Below are 20,179 nucleotides of genomic sequence, written 5' to 3'. Positions count from 1 at the left end.
GTTCGCGTTCGGATTTTAAACATTAGTTGCTGCCATGGTGACACGCGGATGCGCCTTCGCAATGTTTCAGCTCAGCATGTTATTTTACGACCACGTGACAGCCCGGACACGTTCTGTCCCGTGATGGTGAAGCGGCGGGGTGGGGTGGGGTGGGGGGCAGGCGGCAAGTCGCGGTGACCCCGAGGCGGCTGCGTCTCCACCCCCCCCCGTCACGCGGCCTCGTGACTCCCGCCTCGCGCGTGCGTCACGGGGACGTCACGTGACTCCGCCCCGCGCGTCATATCACGCCACCGACGTCACGTGACCACAGCCTCGCGCGCGTCACATGGCTCGTGATTGACACGCGTCGCCGTGGGGGGGGGGGTGGAGGGTGGGGAAGAACCGACAGCAGCAGCCAATCACCGATAAGAACACGACTCGAGGGGCGGGGCGTGAGCGGGGCCTGCCCTTGTATGGACACGGGGCCTGAGGAGAGGCCGAGACGGGGCGCCGCGCTTCCGGGGCTGCTCTGGGCCAGGTGCGTTCGGCGGCGCTCTGTTTACCTGCAGCCCGCCGCAGAGACCCGCAACCACCACCACCACCGGTCTCTGTCTGCTGCACCCGAATGTCATTGGGCCACACGAGAGAGACTGCACGCGCTGCACCCACGCTATCGGAGAGGAACTTCTCCCCTTGTAGGTTCCATACAATCTGCTCGCATTGTCACACGCGGTGTGTCTTTAAGTCTAATTGTATCTCAGTCATCCATTATTTGAAAGATGTAATCGTATAGACAAGAGTTTTTCTCCCCTGAGAACGCCGATAATCACACATGAAATGTATTAATTGTGGGGAACGGTGACGCAGTGGTTGGTGCAATGTGGTATCTGCCAGTGAGCCGTGTCCGACGATTGTCCGTGGCTACGCCAGTGGCAGTGAGACCTGAACCGGCCCTGGGCACCCTCTTTACTGGGCCGCACTGACGGGCATGGTGAAGTATGGTCAAATAGCCACGTGACATGGGGAGGTCGAGATCCAGCAGTGGAGTGATACAAGGGTGGTAAGTTACGCTCAGTTATGTTTTGCGGAACGACTTATTGCGTCATGTCAGCCATATATCGAATGGCCTTCCCGTACGATTGGGCACTTCAGAGTGGAGTACGCTGACTGGCCTCGGGGGGCACGGGGAGTATCGTGTTCCCTGTGTGTCGTCCACCTCCCCGGGGTGACACGAGGCCGTGTCACTGTGTCCCATCCGCGTGTACGCGGCGCCACAGGATGGGCCGCCTCGACGGGAAGGTGGTGGTCCTCTCCGCCGCGGGACAGGGCATCGGCAGGGCCTGCGCCATCGTGAGTGCCGCCCCGGCAGACGCGCGTGCGGTGGAGGCGCATTCATCCAATGGACCCCACCCACTCACCACTCACTCCCCACTCACTCACCACTTACTCCCCACTCCCCACTCACTCACCACTCACTCCCCACTCACCACTCACTCCCCACCCACTCACCACTCACTCACCACTCACTCCCCACCCACTCACCACTCACTCCCCACTCACTCACCACTCACTCCCCACTCACCACTAACTCCCCACCCACTCACCACTCACTCACTCCCCACTCACCACTCACTCCCCACTCACCACTCACTCCCCACCCACTCACCACTCACTCCCCACTCACTCACCACTCACTCCCCACTCACCACTCACTCACCACTCACTCCCCACTCACCACTCACTCCCCACTCACCACTCACTCCCCACCCACTCACCACTCACTCCCCACTCCCCACTCACTCACCACTCACTCCCCACTCACCACTCACTCACCACTCACTCCCCACTCACTCCCCACTCACTCCCCACTCACCACTCACTCACCACCCACTCCCCACTCACCACCCACTCCCCACTCACTCACCACTCACTCACCACTCACTCCCCACTCACCACTCACTCACCACCCACTCCCCACTCACCACCCACTCCCCACTCACTCACCACTCACTCCCCACTCTCACTCACCACTCTCTCCCCACTCACTCACCACTCTCTCCCCACCCACTACCCACTCACTCCCCACCCACTCCCCACTCACTCCCCACTCTCTCCCCACCCACTCCCTCACTCCCCACTCCCCACCCACTCCCCACTCTCTCCCCACTCACTCTCCACCCACTCCCCACTCACTCCCCACCCACTCCCCACTCTCTCCCCACTCTCTCCCCACCCACTCCCTCACTCCCCACTCTCTCCCCACTCACTCCCCACTCTCGGGTCCCCATCGCACCCTCGACCACATCCAGCGCCGTCCGTTGGGGAGTGCGGGGCCGTGGGAAATCCCACTGTGTGGGCCCCCCGACGCCTTCACACTAAATCGGAAGTATTACATCTGGCACTGTGACGTCGAAGCGCCCCCCCCCCCCTACAAGAGCGCGGGCCCGGGGCGATTGCTGTAGCCTAGGGACGGCTCTGACCAAATATTCACTTCGTTGCTCGTCAATCTAATCTTGTCTCTCACCTCCTGCCTCCTCCACCAACCTCAAGAGTGCTGACCCTACACAAGGGCCCTGGTTATTGCAGTTGACAGTTTTTACAGTTTTAAGATTCCGTCTTGCTCCGACGGCAAAACCCGCAGATTGCAGATGCTGGTTTACCTTGCAAGTCCGGTTGCAACTCATTGTTATCCTCTTAATAGGATGGGCATCGTTGTGCTTTTTGGAGCTTATGCGGCCAATCTACTAATGCACACACCACTGCATATGGCCGCTTCCCTCACCGCTTGCAAAAACACCACAGGCATTTGCGAAAGAAGGGGCCAAGGTGATTGCCACAGACATCAATGGGGAAGCCCTGAAGGAGTTGGAGCAAATTCCAGGTACGCAATCACATGCACAAATTGTAGACTTGTCACTTTGAGGGTCATAAATAAACACGGAGGTGCCAAGTTTTTTTTTTTTACGCCTGTCTTCATACCGTACGTGGACTTAGGTGTGCACGGACAGCCTTTAGTCAGTCCACTGCGGGCTGGGGGACTGTCCGCACTCTGTGGCTCGTGGGAATTGTTTGACGATACTTTATCCTTCACGTTCGTATAGGTGGGGAGCATCGGCACGGAGTACAGTCAAATATGATATTGCTGTATTGCCTTCTGCTGGCCACCTATTATGCCCGGTGACCCCCATCCCAGTACTATGCAGGTCCAGTCCTATTTCTGAGATCCGATGAGATACAGGTACATTCCAGGTGATTTGATTAAAGCAGATACTTGGATCATCTTGTTTAATGAGTAAAATTACCATTCCTTCGTACGTGCATAACCACACACAGAAACCAGTGATTCAAAGTGCCGTCTTCTTGCTTGTGTTGGTGGTGAGCGGTGCTCAACTCTGCACCTGAGCCACGGGTGGAAATACACGTCCTACTGAGCCATTCTCTCCACAGGATAACCACTGTTCACTTGCTACAAAGGGGTACTTTATGGGATTCTCCCCCCTTTCCCCAGGCCACACTGACCAGCATGGTGAAGTATGGTCAGACGATCCCCTTGGCTGGCACTGTATGGAGAGTTATTTGTAAAGTAATATAAATTAGATGGATAATGCATTGTACCTCTTTGCGTTGGAATATGGCGAAGTGCAGGCATAGAAGTTGGAGTCCTGAATGTGACGAGCAAGGATCAGATCGAGGCTCTTGCTGCCAAGATTGACAAAGTGGACGTCTTGTTCAACTGTGCAGGGTACTGACAATGCAAGAATGAGCCCGTATCGTCGTGCATACGTCACACTCTAACTGGACCTTCACTGGGCATCCCAAGAACGTTCTAATATAAACCAGACGACACTGATTCCCAATATATTCATCAACACGAGGCTTGCACTTAATTTGTGTTTGTCTCTGTAATAAAACCTCATATCAACTCAGTAATAGTTAAAATTGTCGAAATGTCATTTGATATAGATTTTTACAAAAGCAGTCGGATTGCGCCTTATAAACCATACCGAGACAAAATGTGTCCCCTGCTCTCTGGACTGATTTAAAATAAGTCTCATCAGAATCGTGGTGAAATAGATCAATGTCGATTACTTGCTTACGCACAATCTCGCACTGGCAACATAAAACTATTGGACAATGTCTTACAGTTGTCTGCCCAATTGGGCGGCACTCGTCTGCGATGGCACCTTGAATCAGTGGTGGAGATTCGGCGTGACCCAAGACGACCTCCGCTGACTTCCAAAAAAGTGGCACTTATTTCATTGACCAGATAAGCGTCCCTGAAAGCCGTGGCTACGATGTGAACTCTCGCAGCCTTCCGATTGCGAGCCGGGTGCAGCATGACCACATCGTCCTTGGCCGACTTGTAAACCATTCATCTACACGCAACCATTCCACTCTTAACACCCTGGAGCACACGCAGTTTGATTAGGTGCTCATTTATTATTGTACTCTGCACAGGTTTGTCCACCATGGAACTATTTTGGACTGCGAGGACAACGACTGGGATTTCACCATGAACCTCAACGTTAAGGGGATTTACTACATGATCCGTGCGTTCCTACCCAAGGTACCCTGAACATTGAACGTGGATGTGAGCTGTTTACCCAGATGTGTTCACTGGTGCCTTGACCAACATTGGTGATTGGAAATCCTGACAATGAACTAAATATGAAAGTCGAAACTCAGGTTCTAATCGAATAGGACACCAAGAATCTCGAGATGGCTGGTTGGTGTGATGAGGCACTCGGCTATTGCGAGGTCAGGGGTATAGGGCATACGGAGAGTCTGTCAGCTGACGAATATCATGGCCTCCGGTTATGGATTCAACAATCGACCAATTTCCCAGAACCCATGTTGGTTCCTTTCATGCAGATGCTGGCTCAGAAGTCGGGCTCCATCATCAACATGGCATCTGTGGCATCCAGCATCAAAGGTGAGAATAAATGACCGAGACTTATTCATGTCAATTTGTTTCCTGTGCTATATTGTTATTTGTGGAATTGGGTAAGGTATCCCATTTAAATTTACACTTCACTGAATTGTCTAAAAAGTGGGCCAGTGTGGAGCAGTGCCTTGCTATTGATAGGAACCTCTGGTTATGGGTGGCGGTGGATCTTCTCAAGGTTGCTGGCTGCTTGGTGTTCAACTCGCCCTTGTCTGTGTGCTCGCAGGCGTGGCCAACCGCTGTGTGTACAGCACCTCGAAGGCGGCCATCATAGGACTCACAAAATCTGTGGCTGCGGACTTTTTAACGGAAGGCATTCGCTGCAATGCTGTCTGTCCTGGTGAGTGAAGTTCGTTCTGAACAGCGTTCTAATCCCTTCGTTCACAAGACCAGGCCATTTCTTCAGGCCCCCTTGAGGACCAGTTAGGCCTTTGCCTGGATCTTGCGAGTCTTTTTACTTCTATCAAGGCCTTGCTGTCAAAGTAATTCTAAATGTCCTCACTTCAATCAGGCTAGAGCTCCATATGACAGGGTTCACGCTCACCTTCCCTTCGTGCTGCCTCAATGCTGTTGTCCCGGAGTCTTGTGTAAGACACAATCGTCAGTGTTCGAGTCGACCGATCTTGTCAGAAAAGTGACATAGCCACACTTGTGAAATAACAGCTGAATTGGAAGATGCCGTTCCGCTTGAGTCTTGTGATGGGATTGAGTGACACGCGTTGTCGGGTTGTTCTCTTGCAGGCACGGTGGACACTCCGTCACTGCAAGAGCGCATCAATGCCCAGCCTGACCCAGAAAAGGTAGAAACTCAGCTGTGTTTAAGTGTTACCGAGTGACACTCTTGACACTTAGGTGGAGAGACACACTTGCGCTGTCGAGTACATCGGTACCACCAGGGGAATGGCAGAGCACCTCCAGTGAATCTCAATCTCACAATCGAAATTGGGTTTGCTTTTCTGCATCCTTCACAAATAGGATGAAATCTGCATTAGTAAACAAGATTTATTTATTTCAGAATAAGAATGATTTGTGATTGTGCTCAATGTATTGCGTTCTCTTGTCACGAGTTTGTCTCGCAGCCAGAAAGTGCATGGCCATGACTCAAGGACCATTGTCTCCTGCACCCTGAAGCCATAAAACCATGCTTATGACAAGCGTTATGCCTCATTTTGTGCTAATCTGAATTCCTTAATTTTATTTCATCACTAATTTGTATAATCAAAGACCAACGATGTTTAATGGTAGCCTGTCGCATACTTGGTGATATGAAGGCTCTTGAGAATGAGTTGGTTTATACGTATAAAGTATATTCACCAGAATTAAAAGCTTTATGATCACAAAATGGCCTTTGTACCTGTGCTTTGGAGAGTTGTGAAGGGAAACGTCTCTGCCTCGTGGCTCGACGTTGACCACATGATTGAGTTGAAGTTGAGAGACACAGAGACCTGGAGTGAGTCCGTGCCGTGTTGTTGGATGCGATGCAGGCGAGGCAGGACTTCATGGCGAGGCAGAAGAGCGGACGGCTCGCCAAGCCAGAGGAGGTGGCTCACCTCTGTGTCTATTTGGCTTCTGACGAGGTACGCTCAAGCGAGAGTGTAACTCAAAGGTATATCCAATGTGATCAATTATACAATCACTTTTCAACGCAGTCGAATAAAATACCTTGGCCATTAAATATTCCCCTTGCTTTAAATCACTAACAGCAATGCCAATGTATCGTCATCAGTGGCTGTGATATATTTGGGTATTTCATGCCTTTGCCAGCATATTGTGTGAAAAACTGCTTATGTTATAACATTCCCCGTGCTATATCACTGCCTGTCAGAATGTTAGAACACTGATTTTGTGCAAAAAGTAAAATTTTACAGAGCGTTGGTGAAATGTCATTCAGAAAACTACTTTTGAAAAATCTGGTGCACTTCCTCGTGCACCACCCAGCTTTTGGGCCCTCCCCCAATCCTGAGCCTGGACGAGAAGGCCTCCTGTAGTGGAGACTTCGTCTTCCAGGGACGTTCTCCAACGCAGGGTGGTCCCACTGCTCACTGTAAAAGTATACATGGGAGGCTGTCACGTGGCATGACACAGATAAGCGCAATTCAACGTAATTGGCTAATGAAGCGCAAACATAATTATTCCTGCACGCACGAGTGCCACCAGGAAATGGGATGTCCTGGGCACACCCAACAGTATCTACCCCTGCGTGGGTTTAGGCCTGCATTACCAAAGTACGGATTATGTTTAATTATGCATATTTCATTTTTTGCTGCAGTCTGCCTACGTTACTGGGAATGAGATGGTGATTGATGGGGGATGGAGCCTGTGAAGAAGATTAACATTTGCCTTACATAATCAGATTTTCATTGCAAGCATATTTTAAATTTGTAGTGCAATTATATCCCCAATGTAATGACACAAGTTATGATCATTTCTGCAATGTAATTAAAGCAATCTGCATATATTGCCTCTTGTCATGCTTGGTTTCAGAGTCGATGCCATGGCCGATCTTCTGACACTGCACAGCACTTGCGCCTATTTGTCACACAGTGAAGAGACACAGGGGTATTAGCAGTGATGGAGACGGAGTTGTTGGCACATTGCCATTTCAGGAAGATCATTGTGAAGGTCATGAGGACCATTGTGAATGCACATGAGCTGGTGTGGGGGTGTTGCATACAGATGAGAAGGTCCACGAGAGTGACTGAGATGCCCTTTTGTTGAGGTCTGGAGGCCTGGGAAGGAGGTCAGGAATGATTGAGTTTAGAAGGGCCAGGGCAGGAGTCGGATCTTCGTAAAGTTTTGTTTGAAAACATTTATAAATTGAATACACGGTTTTGTTACTCTATATACATGGAACTGGAAAATTAAAATCGCTTGTGAACAAAATAACTGCAGTCTCGTATCGCCCTGCCGTGGTGGCAGCAGCCACACAGCCAGAATTAAATCCTCACGTCGGTTTCGTTGTAGATGAGACAAATTTGGGATTAAAAAAATATTGCTTTTCACACGACCCGTGGATTTAAGATTAGCATGAGAACACTGTGTCTACCCGAGTAGCCCTGCCCTGAGCCTGTAATGAAAAAGAGAAAGATGTGTACAACCCTGACACCAGGCTGGAGTCTTCACTCCCCAGGGCTCTCCTTGTTCACACAACTGTGAAATAGTTTTGTTAAATATTAGGTTACTAATTTCCTCATTTCATTTCAAAGCTGTGGGCGACCAATCTGAAGTAATTGAGGGACGCTGCAGGCCGGTTTCAGTGAGGCGTTGAATCGGACTGCCGATGGGAAACATGGCAACACCCACAGGTGCATCAAGCTGCAGGCCATGCCAGGGTTGAGATGGCAGGAACGGCCGATCCTGTGTCCATCCCTCTCCCGCAAGCCGTGGGTAAGGTTGAACTTGTTCACTCCGTAAGCAAACCGCGTAGCCGCTTGTGTTGTCGGGTCGTGGGCATTCAGAGCACGTAGTTGCAGGCCGGCGTCTGTGGCTCCTATGACACCGTTTAGGGACGACAGCCAACTAATGATGCATAACCACACGATGCTTCATTATCTATACGCCAAGTTTTTTATTATGGTTGGATCTAGTAACCACACATGTTATATAAACGCCAAACCACATACTGTAAAATTCGAATTTAGCAAAACGGTGCACTTATATGTACACAAATAACACGTCCCTAATGTAAAACCATGAAATTCTGGTTATATTGCAGCAACTGTATAAACTGCAACAATGGCAGCACGTTTCTTGCACGAGTATTTGCTGCATCAAACTTCATTCTACTGCCAAACAGACCATTACAGACACGTTGCCCATCTGCTTGGTCCCACTGTGGAATGGTCGTTATAAAGTTACATGCAGTTGGTACCGTTGCTGAAGGACTGCAGGTCCCAGGGACGCACGAGGACGAGTTCCTGTGCACTCGCTTTGTCCCGACAGCTCTCACCAGCACAAAACTGCGACTTCTCTTTCATAGAAGACGAGTGGGTGGGAATACTTAAGTTTCAGTTTTTTTCATCCCGTGACAAAATGTGGTTCACACATTAATAACATCAAGTGCTTCTGGTTGTCACCATAATCATCACGGTCTCAAGTACTCCCAGAAGGCTATGCAGCCGATAGGTTCTGTAAAAACTACTTGTGTGTATTTTACGTAGAGACACGTGGGAGGAGGCGTTATTGTATTAACGTTCTCCACAACGGCGCTGTGTTTTGTAACCCGTCTCAGCTTGCTTTAGAAGAGTGGAACGCCATAAAAAGTGCTGCTGGAGCAGAGTTCCACCCAGCCTGTGTGGGGCAAACACCTTAACTACAGATGTTGTGCGTCTCCGACCCGTGCGTGGTGTTCCTTGTGAAGCTGCAAACCGACCCTGTGTCACGCGGGCTCCCGAGGGGTCCCTCCCTCCTTCGTGAGGACCGCTCTTAGTGCAGAACGACCACCACTCGCAGTCAATTCCCATGGTAGGGTCACGGAACCCACAATTCACGAGTTTTAGAGTCTTACACACGAGATTATTTGTACCGACTCTACGAGCATTGTTAAAATGTAAAAGGCTTCACCTGAACACAAATACATAGATGCATCAATAGCATCTAGTCGCATAAACAAAATAGTTTGCTCAGATTGGAATAAATAAGCATTCTTTCATTCGCTCCCAGAGCATCACGATATTAAATAAATAAACTATAAACCTCCTACATTTAATGCTCGCAGCAACTCATTTGACTGTCTGCTGGTGCGTCTTCTGGTGAGTCTTCAAATGGCAAAACTGGGAAAAGCCTTTCCCACACTCTTCGCATACATAGGGCTTCTCTCCAGTGTGTGTCCTCTGATGCATCTTTAAGTTGGAAATAACCTGGAAAGCTTTCCCACACTCCTGGCACACGAATGGCCTCTCGCCGGTGTGCGTCCTCTGATGAGTTTTCAGGGTGGAGATGCGAGAAAACCCCTTTCCGCACTCCTCGCACATGTACGGCCTCTCTCCCGTGTGGATCATCTGGTGGCTCTGGAGGTGGGAGATCCTGGAGAACGCCTTTCCGCATTCCTTGCACACGTACGGCCTCTCTCCAGTGTGCGTCTTCTGATGCATCTTCAGGTTGGACATCTTGGTGAAGCCTTTTCCACACTCCTCGCACACGTACGGTTTCCCTGGAGCGCAGCCATGCGGGAATGGGGTTAGCATTCGGCACGATTAAACAAAGTAGAGTACGGTTTGTTACGTCATCCTTTCAAAAGTACACACACATCCCTTACAATAAATCCACAGCCATAATCTATCCACTGCTGAATGAAGCCCTTCCCACATCACCATCCCCCCTTACAATCCTGCAATACCACAATCCAAGTTGATCCTGAACTTCCCTCCCTCCACATCACCTGGGATATCCTGCCATGTCGTCTATGATTATTCGTTTTCTCCCTCCCGTCGCACGGCATGAACTGAAATGTGGATATTCCAGTAAATTCAGCTGTTCGTGTCTCTGGCAAAACACTGATGAGACGCCACATTTTTGACACCGATTTAAATCCCAGGTGCAGTGAAGCTGTGTTCATCCTAAGGCCCACAACCAGTGCTCTCAAATCCCCAGAAAAAGGTCTCATCACCTCATTATTTCCTACAGCTATGACTAGTTGATGTTTGTTAAACTTCTTTCGCACTGTACATAGCCAAACGTGTTAATCTGCAGGTGCGGAGAAAGGACTACAAACTAAAGACAAAGCAGTTTGACTCTCGCAAGCGCACTGCCTCTCAATCACCAAGGCCTTGTGGAATTCGTCAAAGTAAAGAGCCGCCTGATACCAATCCCACACGCATGGGATTGGTAGCAAGGTGCATTCATGAGTTTGGGAGATAAAATTGCAAATTATCTGAAAAACTGTAATCAATTCAAACTATCAAATATCAAAGGCAGCCCATGCAACATGAGTACTATCTCACCTGTAAAGCCAGTTTCTGTCTTAACCTCCACTTCTTTCCACCTGTTGTGGGTAGTCTTCCTTCTCTTCTGTCTGATGAAATTGTCTTTCTGGAAGCCAGTAGCATCTGTCATAGAAGAGGGTTGACATGAAATTAATACATGAACCATTATTGAACGCCACACAAATTACCATCACGAATGTCTTAACGAGGCCTCCTGCTCTTCTCATTACATCTCCCACTTGGCAAATTAATCTCTGGTTTTAATGTCGACCATCACGTCGATGCCGAGGACACGCAACGCTGCATCACCACTGACGCCATAAACCCCGCCTCTGTCCACTCTCATCCGGCCTTGATGTGGTCTCGGAATGGTTGTAACTTCCTCCAGCTAAATGTGGCCAACATTCCACTCATGGTAAAAACTCCAAATTGAGCCTGTACATCCTAAACTCTGACACGACGCTGGAAAAGCACTGCAAACATGGAGTGGTCATTGACCCCGAGCTCTCTCATTCTCTTCCCACACACCCCAACCCTGTGCAACATCTCCTACAATGAAGGCACGGACCCTTGTCCGTGCCCGACCCTTGTCCGTGCCCGACCCTTGTCCGTGCCCGACCCTTGTCCGTGCCTTCAGCGCGGTCTCACTCGACTCCTGCAACTCTCTGCTCTACTGCCTCCCCAAATCCCTTGAGACAACTCAAAAATGCCACTGGCAGACTTTTCACCTGCACCTGTAAACGAGACCACATTACCCCAATACTCCGATCCTTCCACTGGATCCCAATTCGAAGGATCGCACTCGCCGTGTTCGAGGTCATCCATGGGCTCGTCGCTGCCTACCTCTCCCTCTCATCTCATTCTATCCCGCCCTCGCCACCACAGATGCTCCACTCCAGCAACCAATGACTTCTGCTGAAGCCCCAATGCAAGGTGAAAACACGACAGGCCTTACATTAACACTCGTTTACGTTGCTCACATGTTGACATTGCCAACTCCAAAAGCAGATTTTTCACAGATTTGGTGAAAAATGTGTTGAAAGTCAACATAGAAACATGTAAAAAAATCAACAATCTAAATTGTTTCCAATGTGAGACAAGTAGGGTTTGCTCCGAGTCCTTCCCTTGTAGTGGAAACCACGACATTTGGTGAGAGTAGGGGAGGTGAACACCCCATCCTCCGTGAGTGGGGTATGCGGCATGGTTGTGTGGCAAGCCTTCTGAGTCACCATGCTTGTGCATTAACAATGCACCACAAGCAAAGCCCTGCGCAACGGGGAAAGTGTCGAGCTATGAAAATGACACAGTTGTGAAGTTGCTGGCACAATGGGATGACACTTCACAATCCACGCCCCCTACTGGCAGGCCGATTGCAGGCCAGGTGCTAAATCACCTTGTGCCCACAGTGACAGCTGCAGCTGAGGTGCCCTTTAAAATGTGTCGAGATGGGAAATGAAAGTCGCTTACTCCACCAGCGTAAAGGAGGGCGGCTGTATCACTTGCGCGCGCATGATGAAGGCAATCATCATCACTACCCCCACTGCCACTCTTACCTGAAAAACTTGCTTCAGCTTTCACGGAAACTCCCTGCCACCGCTCGTGCATAGCTCTTCTTCTTTTCTTTCTAACAAAATCGTCTTTAGAAATTCCAACATAGCCATCTGTTATAAAAGAGTGCATCATCAAATGCAATGAAAGAGCATGTGTTCATCAACATCACGCAAGACATTTGTTAGTAAGTTGGTGTGAGTTTGCACGACTCTGGGAGCCGACCTGGAGGCTGACTCCACTCCTCTTCCACTTCCGGGACTGAAGGCTGCCATTCGGAACATTTAAACCTCGCAACTGTTTCTGCGAAAGAGAAAAAGAGAAACAATGGAACAATTGTGCTCAGCACGTCCTGCAGCAGGCAGCCAGACACTGGCTGAGTAGAGACCACACACAACCACCCTTGAAAGTTACTCCCAACGAAGTTAACATGTTTGTAAAAACTTTCAGAGTCTGAGAGTCCAAAAGAAAATGACCCAAGGACACACATGTCCAATGTTATTATAGTTCCAATGAATATAAAAATATACCCCATTTTTTGTTGCCAGCTGATTAGTAATAAGTGCATGACCAGCCATTTATGTTTTTTCATTATGTCCTGTGGACCATCTCCTGACAAGACAAGGGTGTCTCAGCAGATGAGGCGATTGGTCCCAAGAAGAGGCATGAAATGCCTGAGCGTGTTTTCCAAAACCAGGTTTAACATCAAACCGTGCCACAGGTCTCATGTGACACTGCTTCACCTTTGCACTACCACAGTAAACAATCGAGCAGTGCTGCCATTCCCTCGGCTTTCACAAGATCACGGTCTTTGTGACCTTTACAACCCCCAATCACCTACATTCGCGGCTCCCTCGTACGGAGATTTTAAAAATCACCCAAGACTGCCATATCTTTCTCGTTGCTATGGATGAGCAATAATACAAAGTGGAACTGCGTGTTGCAGTGTTCATACGCAGCACGTGCCACCAAGCAGCACAACTAACATCACATCAGTGATGGCACTAATGGCAAAGCTACCCGTAAATATTACATGTATTTTTTATCAAGATTGTATCGAAATCACTAAACGCCTAAATCAACTGTAAGTTTATGTAGGAAACCATTTACGGTATGAAAAGCCGTGACGACGTGGTGCCCTTGAGCTATAGACAGACACGCGGGTACTTGTGTATCCCACGTGTGTACACTTTGGCCAATGTGGTGATGCCAAGTGAATGAAATGGCACAACTGCTCCTACAACAATCAGTAAAGGCAGCAGCAGCTGCAGGACATTAGGACAAAGGACTCGCCAAGTTAAATGAAAGCAAACGTAAAAATCAGCAGTCTTAAGTTTTCCTGAAGGCCAATAACAAGACGCGTGGGGGGCATGGGATCAACGCGAAGAGCTGCGGAAACTGACTTGAGTATCCGTCCGTGTCGGGTGGCTCTCTGAGCTGGAGGTCTTGGTGTTGATTTCTCTCGGGATCATCAGTCCTCGGAGCCCAGCCTTGGGCCTCTCCGCTCGCCGCCCCCTCTATGGAGCACAGCTTCTGCACGGACAGCGCGAGCTCGTTACTCAGCCTGCCCAGCAGCGATACGAGCACGGCGAGCAGGCTGCCCAGCGCCGGATCCGTCTTCCCCGGCGCCGCGCGCGCGGCCTGGGCGAGCTGCTGCAGCGTGGCGTGAAACTGCGAGGGCGGGGGCTCGCACGCCGGGCCCAGCGGCTCCACCGCGACCCCATGGCCATCGCCGCCGGCCCCGTGGCCATCGCCGGCCCCCTGGCGCTCGCGCGGCTCGGAGACCGCGGCCTCCTCCTCGGCGGTCACGCCCTGCGCCTTGAGCCACGCGGGGAAGTCCGGGCTCGGCTCCACCAGCGCCCCACCGTGATTGCCTGCCACGACAAACACGACACCAAGAGGCGCTCATAACGGGGCGGCCGGTAGAGCGGCCGTGACCTAGCCGCCGTGTGTATTTTTAAGTGATGTCCCATTGTACGTACGGGTTCTGTCCCACATGCAAAACACTCACCGAGTGCCCAAACACCCCAATCTAGAACCCTCTTTAAATTTGTCTTGAGACTTGGCGAACCTTTCCAGGGTAAATTAACTTACACAAAATACAGCTCGTTGTCAATGCACTGGTGGGTGAAGGCCTCCCCTCCCCAGTGTCGGGATGAGGCTTGTTTGGACATTACTTCACCACGCTGTTGAGTGCAGGCTGGTATAGAGGGACCCCAGGACCAGGTACATATACAATTGTTTATACACTGATTAAGTTAAATTGCTTGAATTCTCACTGCTAAGCATCTGTACAACTTGGTCTGTTTTCTGCACTTGCGAGAGTTTATTCCCAGTCACTCTTTTTTTTGGAGAAAAGAGCAAAACAATCGTAGTTTATACTCTTTGGTTCTTTCGGTAAAGTCACGTAGGTAGAAAAATAAAATAATAATAAATATATCACGACGTTTCCATCGCAACACAAGCGGTGTTACACATAGACATGACATTAACTTGCTAATCCCCCTAATATCTCTGCCTAATTCATGATTTGTGTTGTGATCAATCTGGAAGTGATCTGGCTGAGCCGATTTGAGCTGCAGGGAATATAATAGTAATGTTTTTGTTCTGATTGCGCTACTTTATTGTTGTACTCTGTTTGGTGTTGGCTTTTGTCACTTTGGTGACCCAGGTCACTCTTGCAAATGAGACTCCTATCCTGGGTCTCTTGACTGCTCACCTGGTGACACAAAATCAATGTGGAACTTGATCCCCTGCTCCTTCACCTCCCCAGCCGGTGACCTGCCTCTGCAACCAGAGCTGCTGGACTGGGGGGCATCCAATAGTATTTAAATATCGCATGTTTGCCAGATGCACAAACATATTTCACAATAGGATTCCAACCAAAAGCTATTTACATTATCAGTTATTTTGCATCAAGTTGGCAAATGACTTGGTTAGTGTAGTTTATCAATGTTATTTATATGCTCGACAATGACACCAATGATGCCAATGATGCACTTGATTTACGTAAATTCATCAACACTTTCCAGGACACGCCTTATTGGTGATCGTCGGTCACCTTCGTCCGTAGAGCCCTTGGGAGTGACGGCAGCAGTGGCACAGGACTCCGCACAGAGATCAATGGTGCCCAGCTTCTGTGCGGAGAGCAGCAGCTCATGGTTGACTCTGCTCAGCAGAGCGACCAGCGCGTCGAGGAGGCTGCCCAGGTCCGCGTCGGTCCGCGGCACCGCAGCCTCCGATTGCGTTCCCTCACCGCCGCCGTCATTCCCGGTGGCGCGTGCGGCCTGCGCGAGCTGCTGCAGCGCGGCCTCGTGGAGCCGCGAGGGCGGGCGCTCGCTCGCCGTGCCCTGCGGCTCCACCGTGACCCCACGGCCATCGCCGGCCCCGCTCTCGCGCGGCCCGGAGCCCGCGGCCTCCTCGGTGCTCAGCCCCTGCGTCTTGAGCCACGTGGGGAAGTCTGCGCTCGGCTCGTCGAGGTTGCCAGCGTCGGGGCCTATTTAATTAAAGACAACACCGACATATAAACTGCAGGGAAGGACCCGGCCACTGAAAACGCAGTGCACAATACCATACCCCTGTGGCAGAACATAAACAATGAATAAAGATTGGCGTGAACGTTAAAGTCACAAACCGAAGAACAAGGACGCAAGATGTTGCAAGGAAAGTATATGTTCTGGTTCTGTGTCAGAATCGAGTCCCCCCCCCCATAACTCTCCATGTTGAGAGCGCAAGTTGTATCCCAATTCGGCAGAAGCCTCAATTCTGGATGGTTTCCTTTCTGTGGCTGGTCTAAATTCTACTCTAGAATTCAGGCGAAGCAAACATGAATTTCTGGGAAAGGCCTGCCCTACTCCTGTAAAAACAAGTTACGAGCAAAATCATGGAAACGAAAGTTTTCATTTGTACTCGAGTACAGGACTGACCTTCACTGGAACGCCGAGTTTCTGTCAGGCAAGGTTGTTCTCCACAAATGTCTTCCGAACGTGCCGCTGCTGCGTCCTGAGACTCGCTGTCGGAGGGCATCCCGCTGCCCATGGCGCTCAGCCTCTTCTCGGTCAGCAGGAGCTCCTGACTCAGCGTGCTCAGCAGAGTGACCAGCACATCGAGCAGGCTTCCCAGCGCCGTGTCCACTCGGGGCAAGGCCGCGTCCGACCGTGCCCTGATGGCGCCGGCGCTCTGCATGGTTCTCAGCACCTGGCGCAGGACGGCGTAGAAACCGAAGGGCAGGCGGTCGCGTGCCGTGGCCAGCACCTCTTGCCCGACTTGCCCGTCGTCGGCACACGCGCGCAGCGTCCCGTAGTTGCGGATCCCCAGCTCCGAGTCCATGGCCTGGGCCACCTCCGCACTGATGCCCTGCCCCTTCCACCACGTAGGGAGGTCTGACGACGAGTCTGTCGCCATGCTTCAGCCCTGGAGAAGAGAACACTGATCGTCAATAACCGTTCAAATATTTATATCGCAACGTCTCCCTTATCTTTGTCGTAGAAACCACCAGACTCACGATCTTTCTCTTGTACGACGAGCCCACCACAACAGGCCTAGCACACCATCTTGGAGATTTTAATGATCTGTTTGCAAGGAGAATATGTTCTCCATCAAGATGGACTGCTTTGCTGCTACACTGTACATGCCTGTCAATTGTGGAAACACAATTCAACCAAATGAAAATCATGAAGACCAGGTTTTGGTTTTAACGTGCCCCCACAACCTCCGCATTTATGAGAGTAACCAAAACCCTGCTAACACCTTCAAGGTAGCGAGTGGCCTCTTGCGATCCACATAAACATCATCCACCGAGTGCAGTTGGTGCACGGCTCTGCTCAAGAGCATCAGCACATGTGAGCATCCAGGCACTGCCCCGGTATTCAAGAAATGCACAGCAGGGCACACGTACAGCCAATCACAGCAGGGCACACGTACAGCCAATCACAGCAGCCGCCATCGCCTCGCAGGCACCTGGCTTGAGGCATTGTCATCAGCCGAGATCTCTCCACCGTTTAATGAACGTCTCCCCAAGCGGTCATTCTGCCAAGATCTTGTGACGAAAGAATCCATGTAGCAGCTGCACACAAGCTGGGTTCGTTACTCCTTCTCCGTGGTGGATGTACTCTTGGGCTACCTCTCCTTTGTCCTAAAATATTGCAAGCTTATTGTGTCGCTTTGATCACGGTCTGCTTTCAAAAGCTGCCCCAGGTACTCTACACATCTCTCTGCCTCTTATCCGCAAATGAAGACACGAGGAAGAACGCGCCGGGATTACGTTTCGATCGGCTGGAGCTGTCGGATAACTCGAGTGTGGGACGGGGCTGGCAGTGAGAACTCGCACCTGTGCATCCGTCGGATGTGATACGTCTGTGAACCTGCGCCCAGCGCCGTGTTCACTGTGTTCACGGTGTTCACGGGGTAGTGTGTCGTGTTCACGGGGCGGTGTGTCGTGTTCACGGGGCGGTGTGTCGTGTTCACGGGGCGGTGTGTCGTGTTCACGGGGCAGTGTGACGTGTTCACGGGGCGGTGTGTCGTGTTCACGGGGCGGTGTGTCGTGTTCACGGGGCGGTGTGTCGTGTTCACGGGGCGGTGTGTCGTGTTCACGGGGCAGTGTGACGTGTTCACGGGGCGGTGTGTCGTGTTCACGGGGCGGTGTGTCGTGTTCACGGGGTAGTGTGTCGTGTTCACGGGGTAGTGTGTCGTGTTCACGGGGCAGTGTGGCGTGTTCACGGGGTAGTGTGTCGTGTTCACGGGGTAGTGTGTCGTGTTCACGGGGCAGTGTGACGTGTTCACTGTGTTCACACGCTGTGTGATCACCTCGCGGCTGTGCGGGACGCACCTGGGTCGGCGAGACGCGCACAGCCCAGGAGAGGTGGCGGTGCCGCCGTGCTGATGAGCGAGGCGGGTGGAGGCGCCGTGCTGATGAGCGAGGCGGGTGGAGGCGCCGTGCTGATGAGCCCCAAGCGTCGTGGAGACCCCGCACCTCCACCAGAGATTAGCGGAACAGCTTCGTCGATTCCCTGCCCTGCGATGTGCGCATCGGATCGCGCGCGCAGAATCGCTTGTTGTCGATCCGCGCGCCTTGCCTACGCGGAGTTTCCGCGTCGCATCGTCGCGAAGTAAACCCGGATCGATTCACGGATCGTTTTAGAGATACAATAGTGACGATTTTATGAATCGCTTGGGCGTAAATCGTTAATGTCTAGATTTGAAGCTCGTTAATGTCCCTGCTACTGTAGAAAGCTGAAACTCAACGATTCTCCACTGCTGGATGACGACCTCCCCACTCTCTCCACTGCTGGATGACGACCTCCCCACGATCTCCACTGCTGGATGACGACCTCCCCACGATCTCCACTGCTGGATGACGACCTCCCCACTCTCTCCACTGCTGGATGACGACCTCCCCACTCTCTCCACTGCTGGATGACGACCTCCCCACGATCTCCACTGCTGGATGACGACCTCCCCACTCTCTCCACTGCTGGATGACGACCTCCCCACGATCTCCACTGCTGGATGACGACCTCCCCACGATCTCCACTGCTGGATGACGACCTCCCCACGATCTCCACTGCTGGATGACGACCTCCCCACTCTCTCCACTGCTGGATGACGACCTCCCCACGATCTCCACTGCTGGATGACGACCTCCCCACTCTCTCCACTGCTGGATGACGACCTCCCCACGATCTCCACTGCTGGATGACGACCTCCCCACTCTCTCCACTGCTGGATGACGACCTCCCCACGATCTCCACTGCTGGATGACGACCTCCCCACTCTCTCCACTGCTGGATGACGACCTCCCCACGATCTCCACTGCTGGATGACGACCTCCCCACTATCTCCACTGCTGGATGAGGGCCTCCCCACTCTCTCCACTGCTGGATGACGACCTCCCCACTATCTCCACTGCTGGATGACGACCTCCCCACTCTCTCCACTGCTGGATGACGACCTCCCCACTCTCTCCACTGCTGGATGACGACCTCCCCACTCTCTCCACTGCTGGATGACGACCTCCCCACTCTCTCCACTGCTGGATGACGACCTCCCCACTCTCTCCACTGCTGGATGACGACCTCCCCACGATCTCCACTGCTGGATGACGACCTCCCCACGATCTCCACTGCTGGATGACGACCTCCCCACTCTCTCCACTGCTGGATGACGACCTCCTCACTATCTCCACTGCTGGATGAGGGCCTCCCCACTCTGCCACCCTCCTGCACGCTTTTGCGATGCCAAAATTCAAATTGATGAGGAATTATACAATAGCTGAGTGGACAATTCGCCTGCTACTCGTATGTACGCATTAGATTCCTGAGCCAAACAACGTTTGTCGCTCAACTGGCACATCTCCAGGGTCCAATTCTAGCTACACTCCCACGCCTAGTAAGATGGCATTCTAAGTAGGCATTGTCATCTGCTCACCAAACATGGGATTACGAACCTGGGGGCTGAGTACAGAATTATTTAATTAATGTTAGAGATAAGACTTCTACTAACTCCCATTCAATAAGGGCGTTAACACAATTAAACATGGTAAAATTAGCAAATATTCGGAGTCGTTAGGACCCCTTATAAATCGATTGCAAATGTAAAACATGAACTGATAACACATCAGCAGACGAAATTTGTGTTAAAAACAAAATCAACACTGAGTGCAAATACTTAACCCAGCCACAAGCTGGCTGAAGCGCAGAGCGAGATCGTCATGCCAGCCACGTTGCATGGGGGCCATGTTGCATGGGGGCCATGTTGCATAGGGGCCACGTTGCATGGGGGCCAT

At 51.3% G+C, this 20,179-nt stretch overlaps 2 protein-coding genes across 7 annotated transcripts; one reads left to right on the top strand and one right to left on the bottom strand.

Moving 5' to 3' along the window:
* Positions 1-399: 399 nt before the first annotated feature.
* BDH2 (3-hydroxybutyrate dehydrogenase 2) lies at positions 400-7,378 on the top strand. 5 transcript variants are annotated; one of them, XM_078871749.1, is made up of 10 exons: positions 400-517; positions 1,257-1,329; positions 2,782-2,860; positions 3,625-3,721; positions 4,438-4,546; positions 4,852-4,912; positions 5,151-5,264; positions 5,666-5,724; positions 6,409-6,501; positions 7,194-7,378. In XM_078871749.1, the coding sequence occupies exons 1-10, from the start codon at positions 453-455 to the stop codon at positions 7,245-7,247; spliced, it is 804 nt and encodes a 267-aa protein (XP_078727875.1). In that variant the 5' UTR covers positions 400-452; the 3' UTR covers positions 7,248-7,378. The 5 variants fall into 5 exon arrangements, with proteins under 5 accessions (XP_078727875.1, XP_078727872.1, XP_078727874.1 ...); XM_078871746.1 differs by having other exon boundaries at positions 428-674; positions 3,620-3,721; XM_078871747.1 differs by having other exon boundaries at positions 453-583.
* Positions 7,379-8,465: 1,087 nt separating this feature from the next.
* LOC144943899 (uncharacterized) lies at positions 8,466-18,521 on the bottom strand. 2 transcript variants are annotated; one of them, XM_078871745.1, is made up of 8 exons: positions 18,202-18,521; positions 16,323-16,809; positions 15,458-15,892; positions 13,800-14,270; positions 12,622-12,699; positions 12,402-12,509; positions 10,867-10,971; positions 8,466-10,076 (listed from the first exon to the last, which is right to left on the bottom strand). In XM_078871745.1, exons 2-8 carry the CDS (start codon positions 16,798-16,800, stop codon positions 9,646-9,648), a joined length of 2,106 nt encoding a protein of 701 aa, XP_078727871.1. In that variant the 5' UTR covers positions 16,801-16,809; positions 18,202-18,521; the 3' UTR covers positions 8,466-9,645. The 2 variants fall into 2 exon arrangements, with proteins under 2 accessions (XP_078727871.1, XP_078727870.1); XM_078871744.1 differs by having other exon boundaries at positions 8,467-10,076; positions 18,224-18,521.
* Between the last annotated feature and the right edge of the window lie 1,658 nt (positions 18,522-20,179).

The sequence above is a fragment of the Lampetra fluviatilis genome, chromosome 33 (genome assembly GCF_964198595.1).
Source record: "Lampetra fluviatilis chromosome 33, kcLamFluv1.1, whole genome shotgun sequence".
Classification (NCBI taxonomy): Eukaryota; Metazoa; Chordata; class Hyperoartia; order Petromyzontiformes; family Petromyzontidae; genus Lampetra; species Lampetra fluviatilis.
The sequence above is the reverse complement of the archived record's forward strand: the minus strand, read 5'-3'. Positions and strand labels throughout refer to the sequence as shown.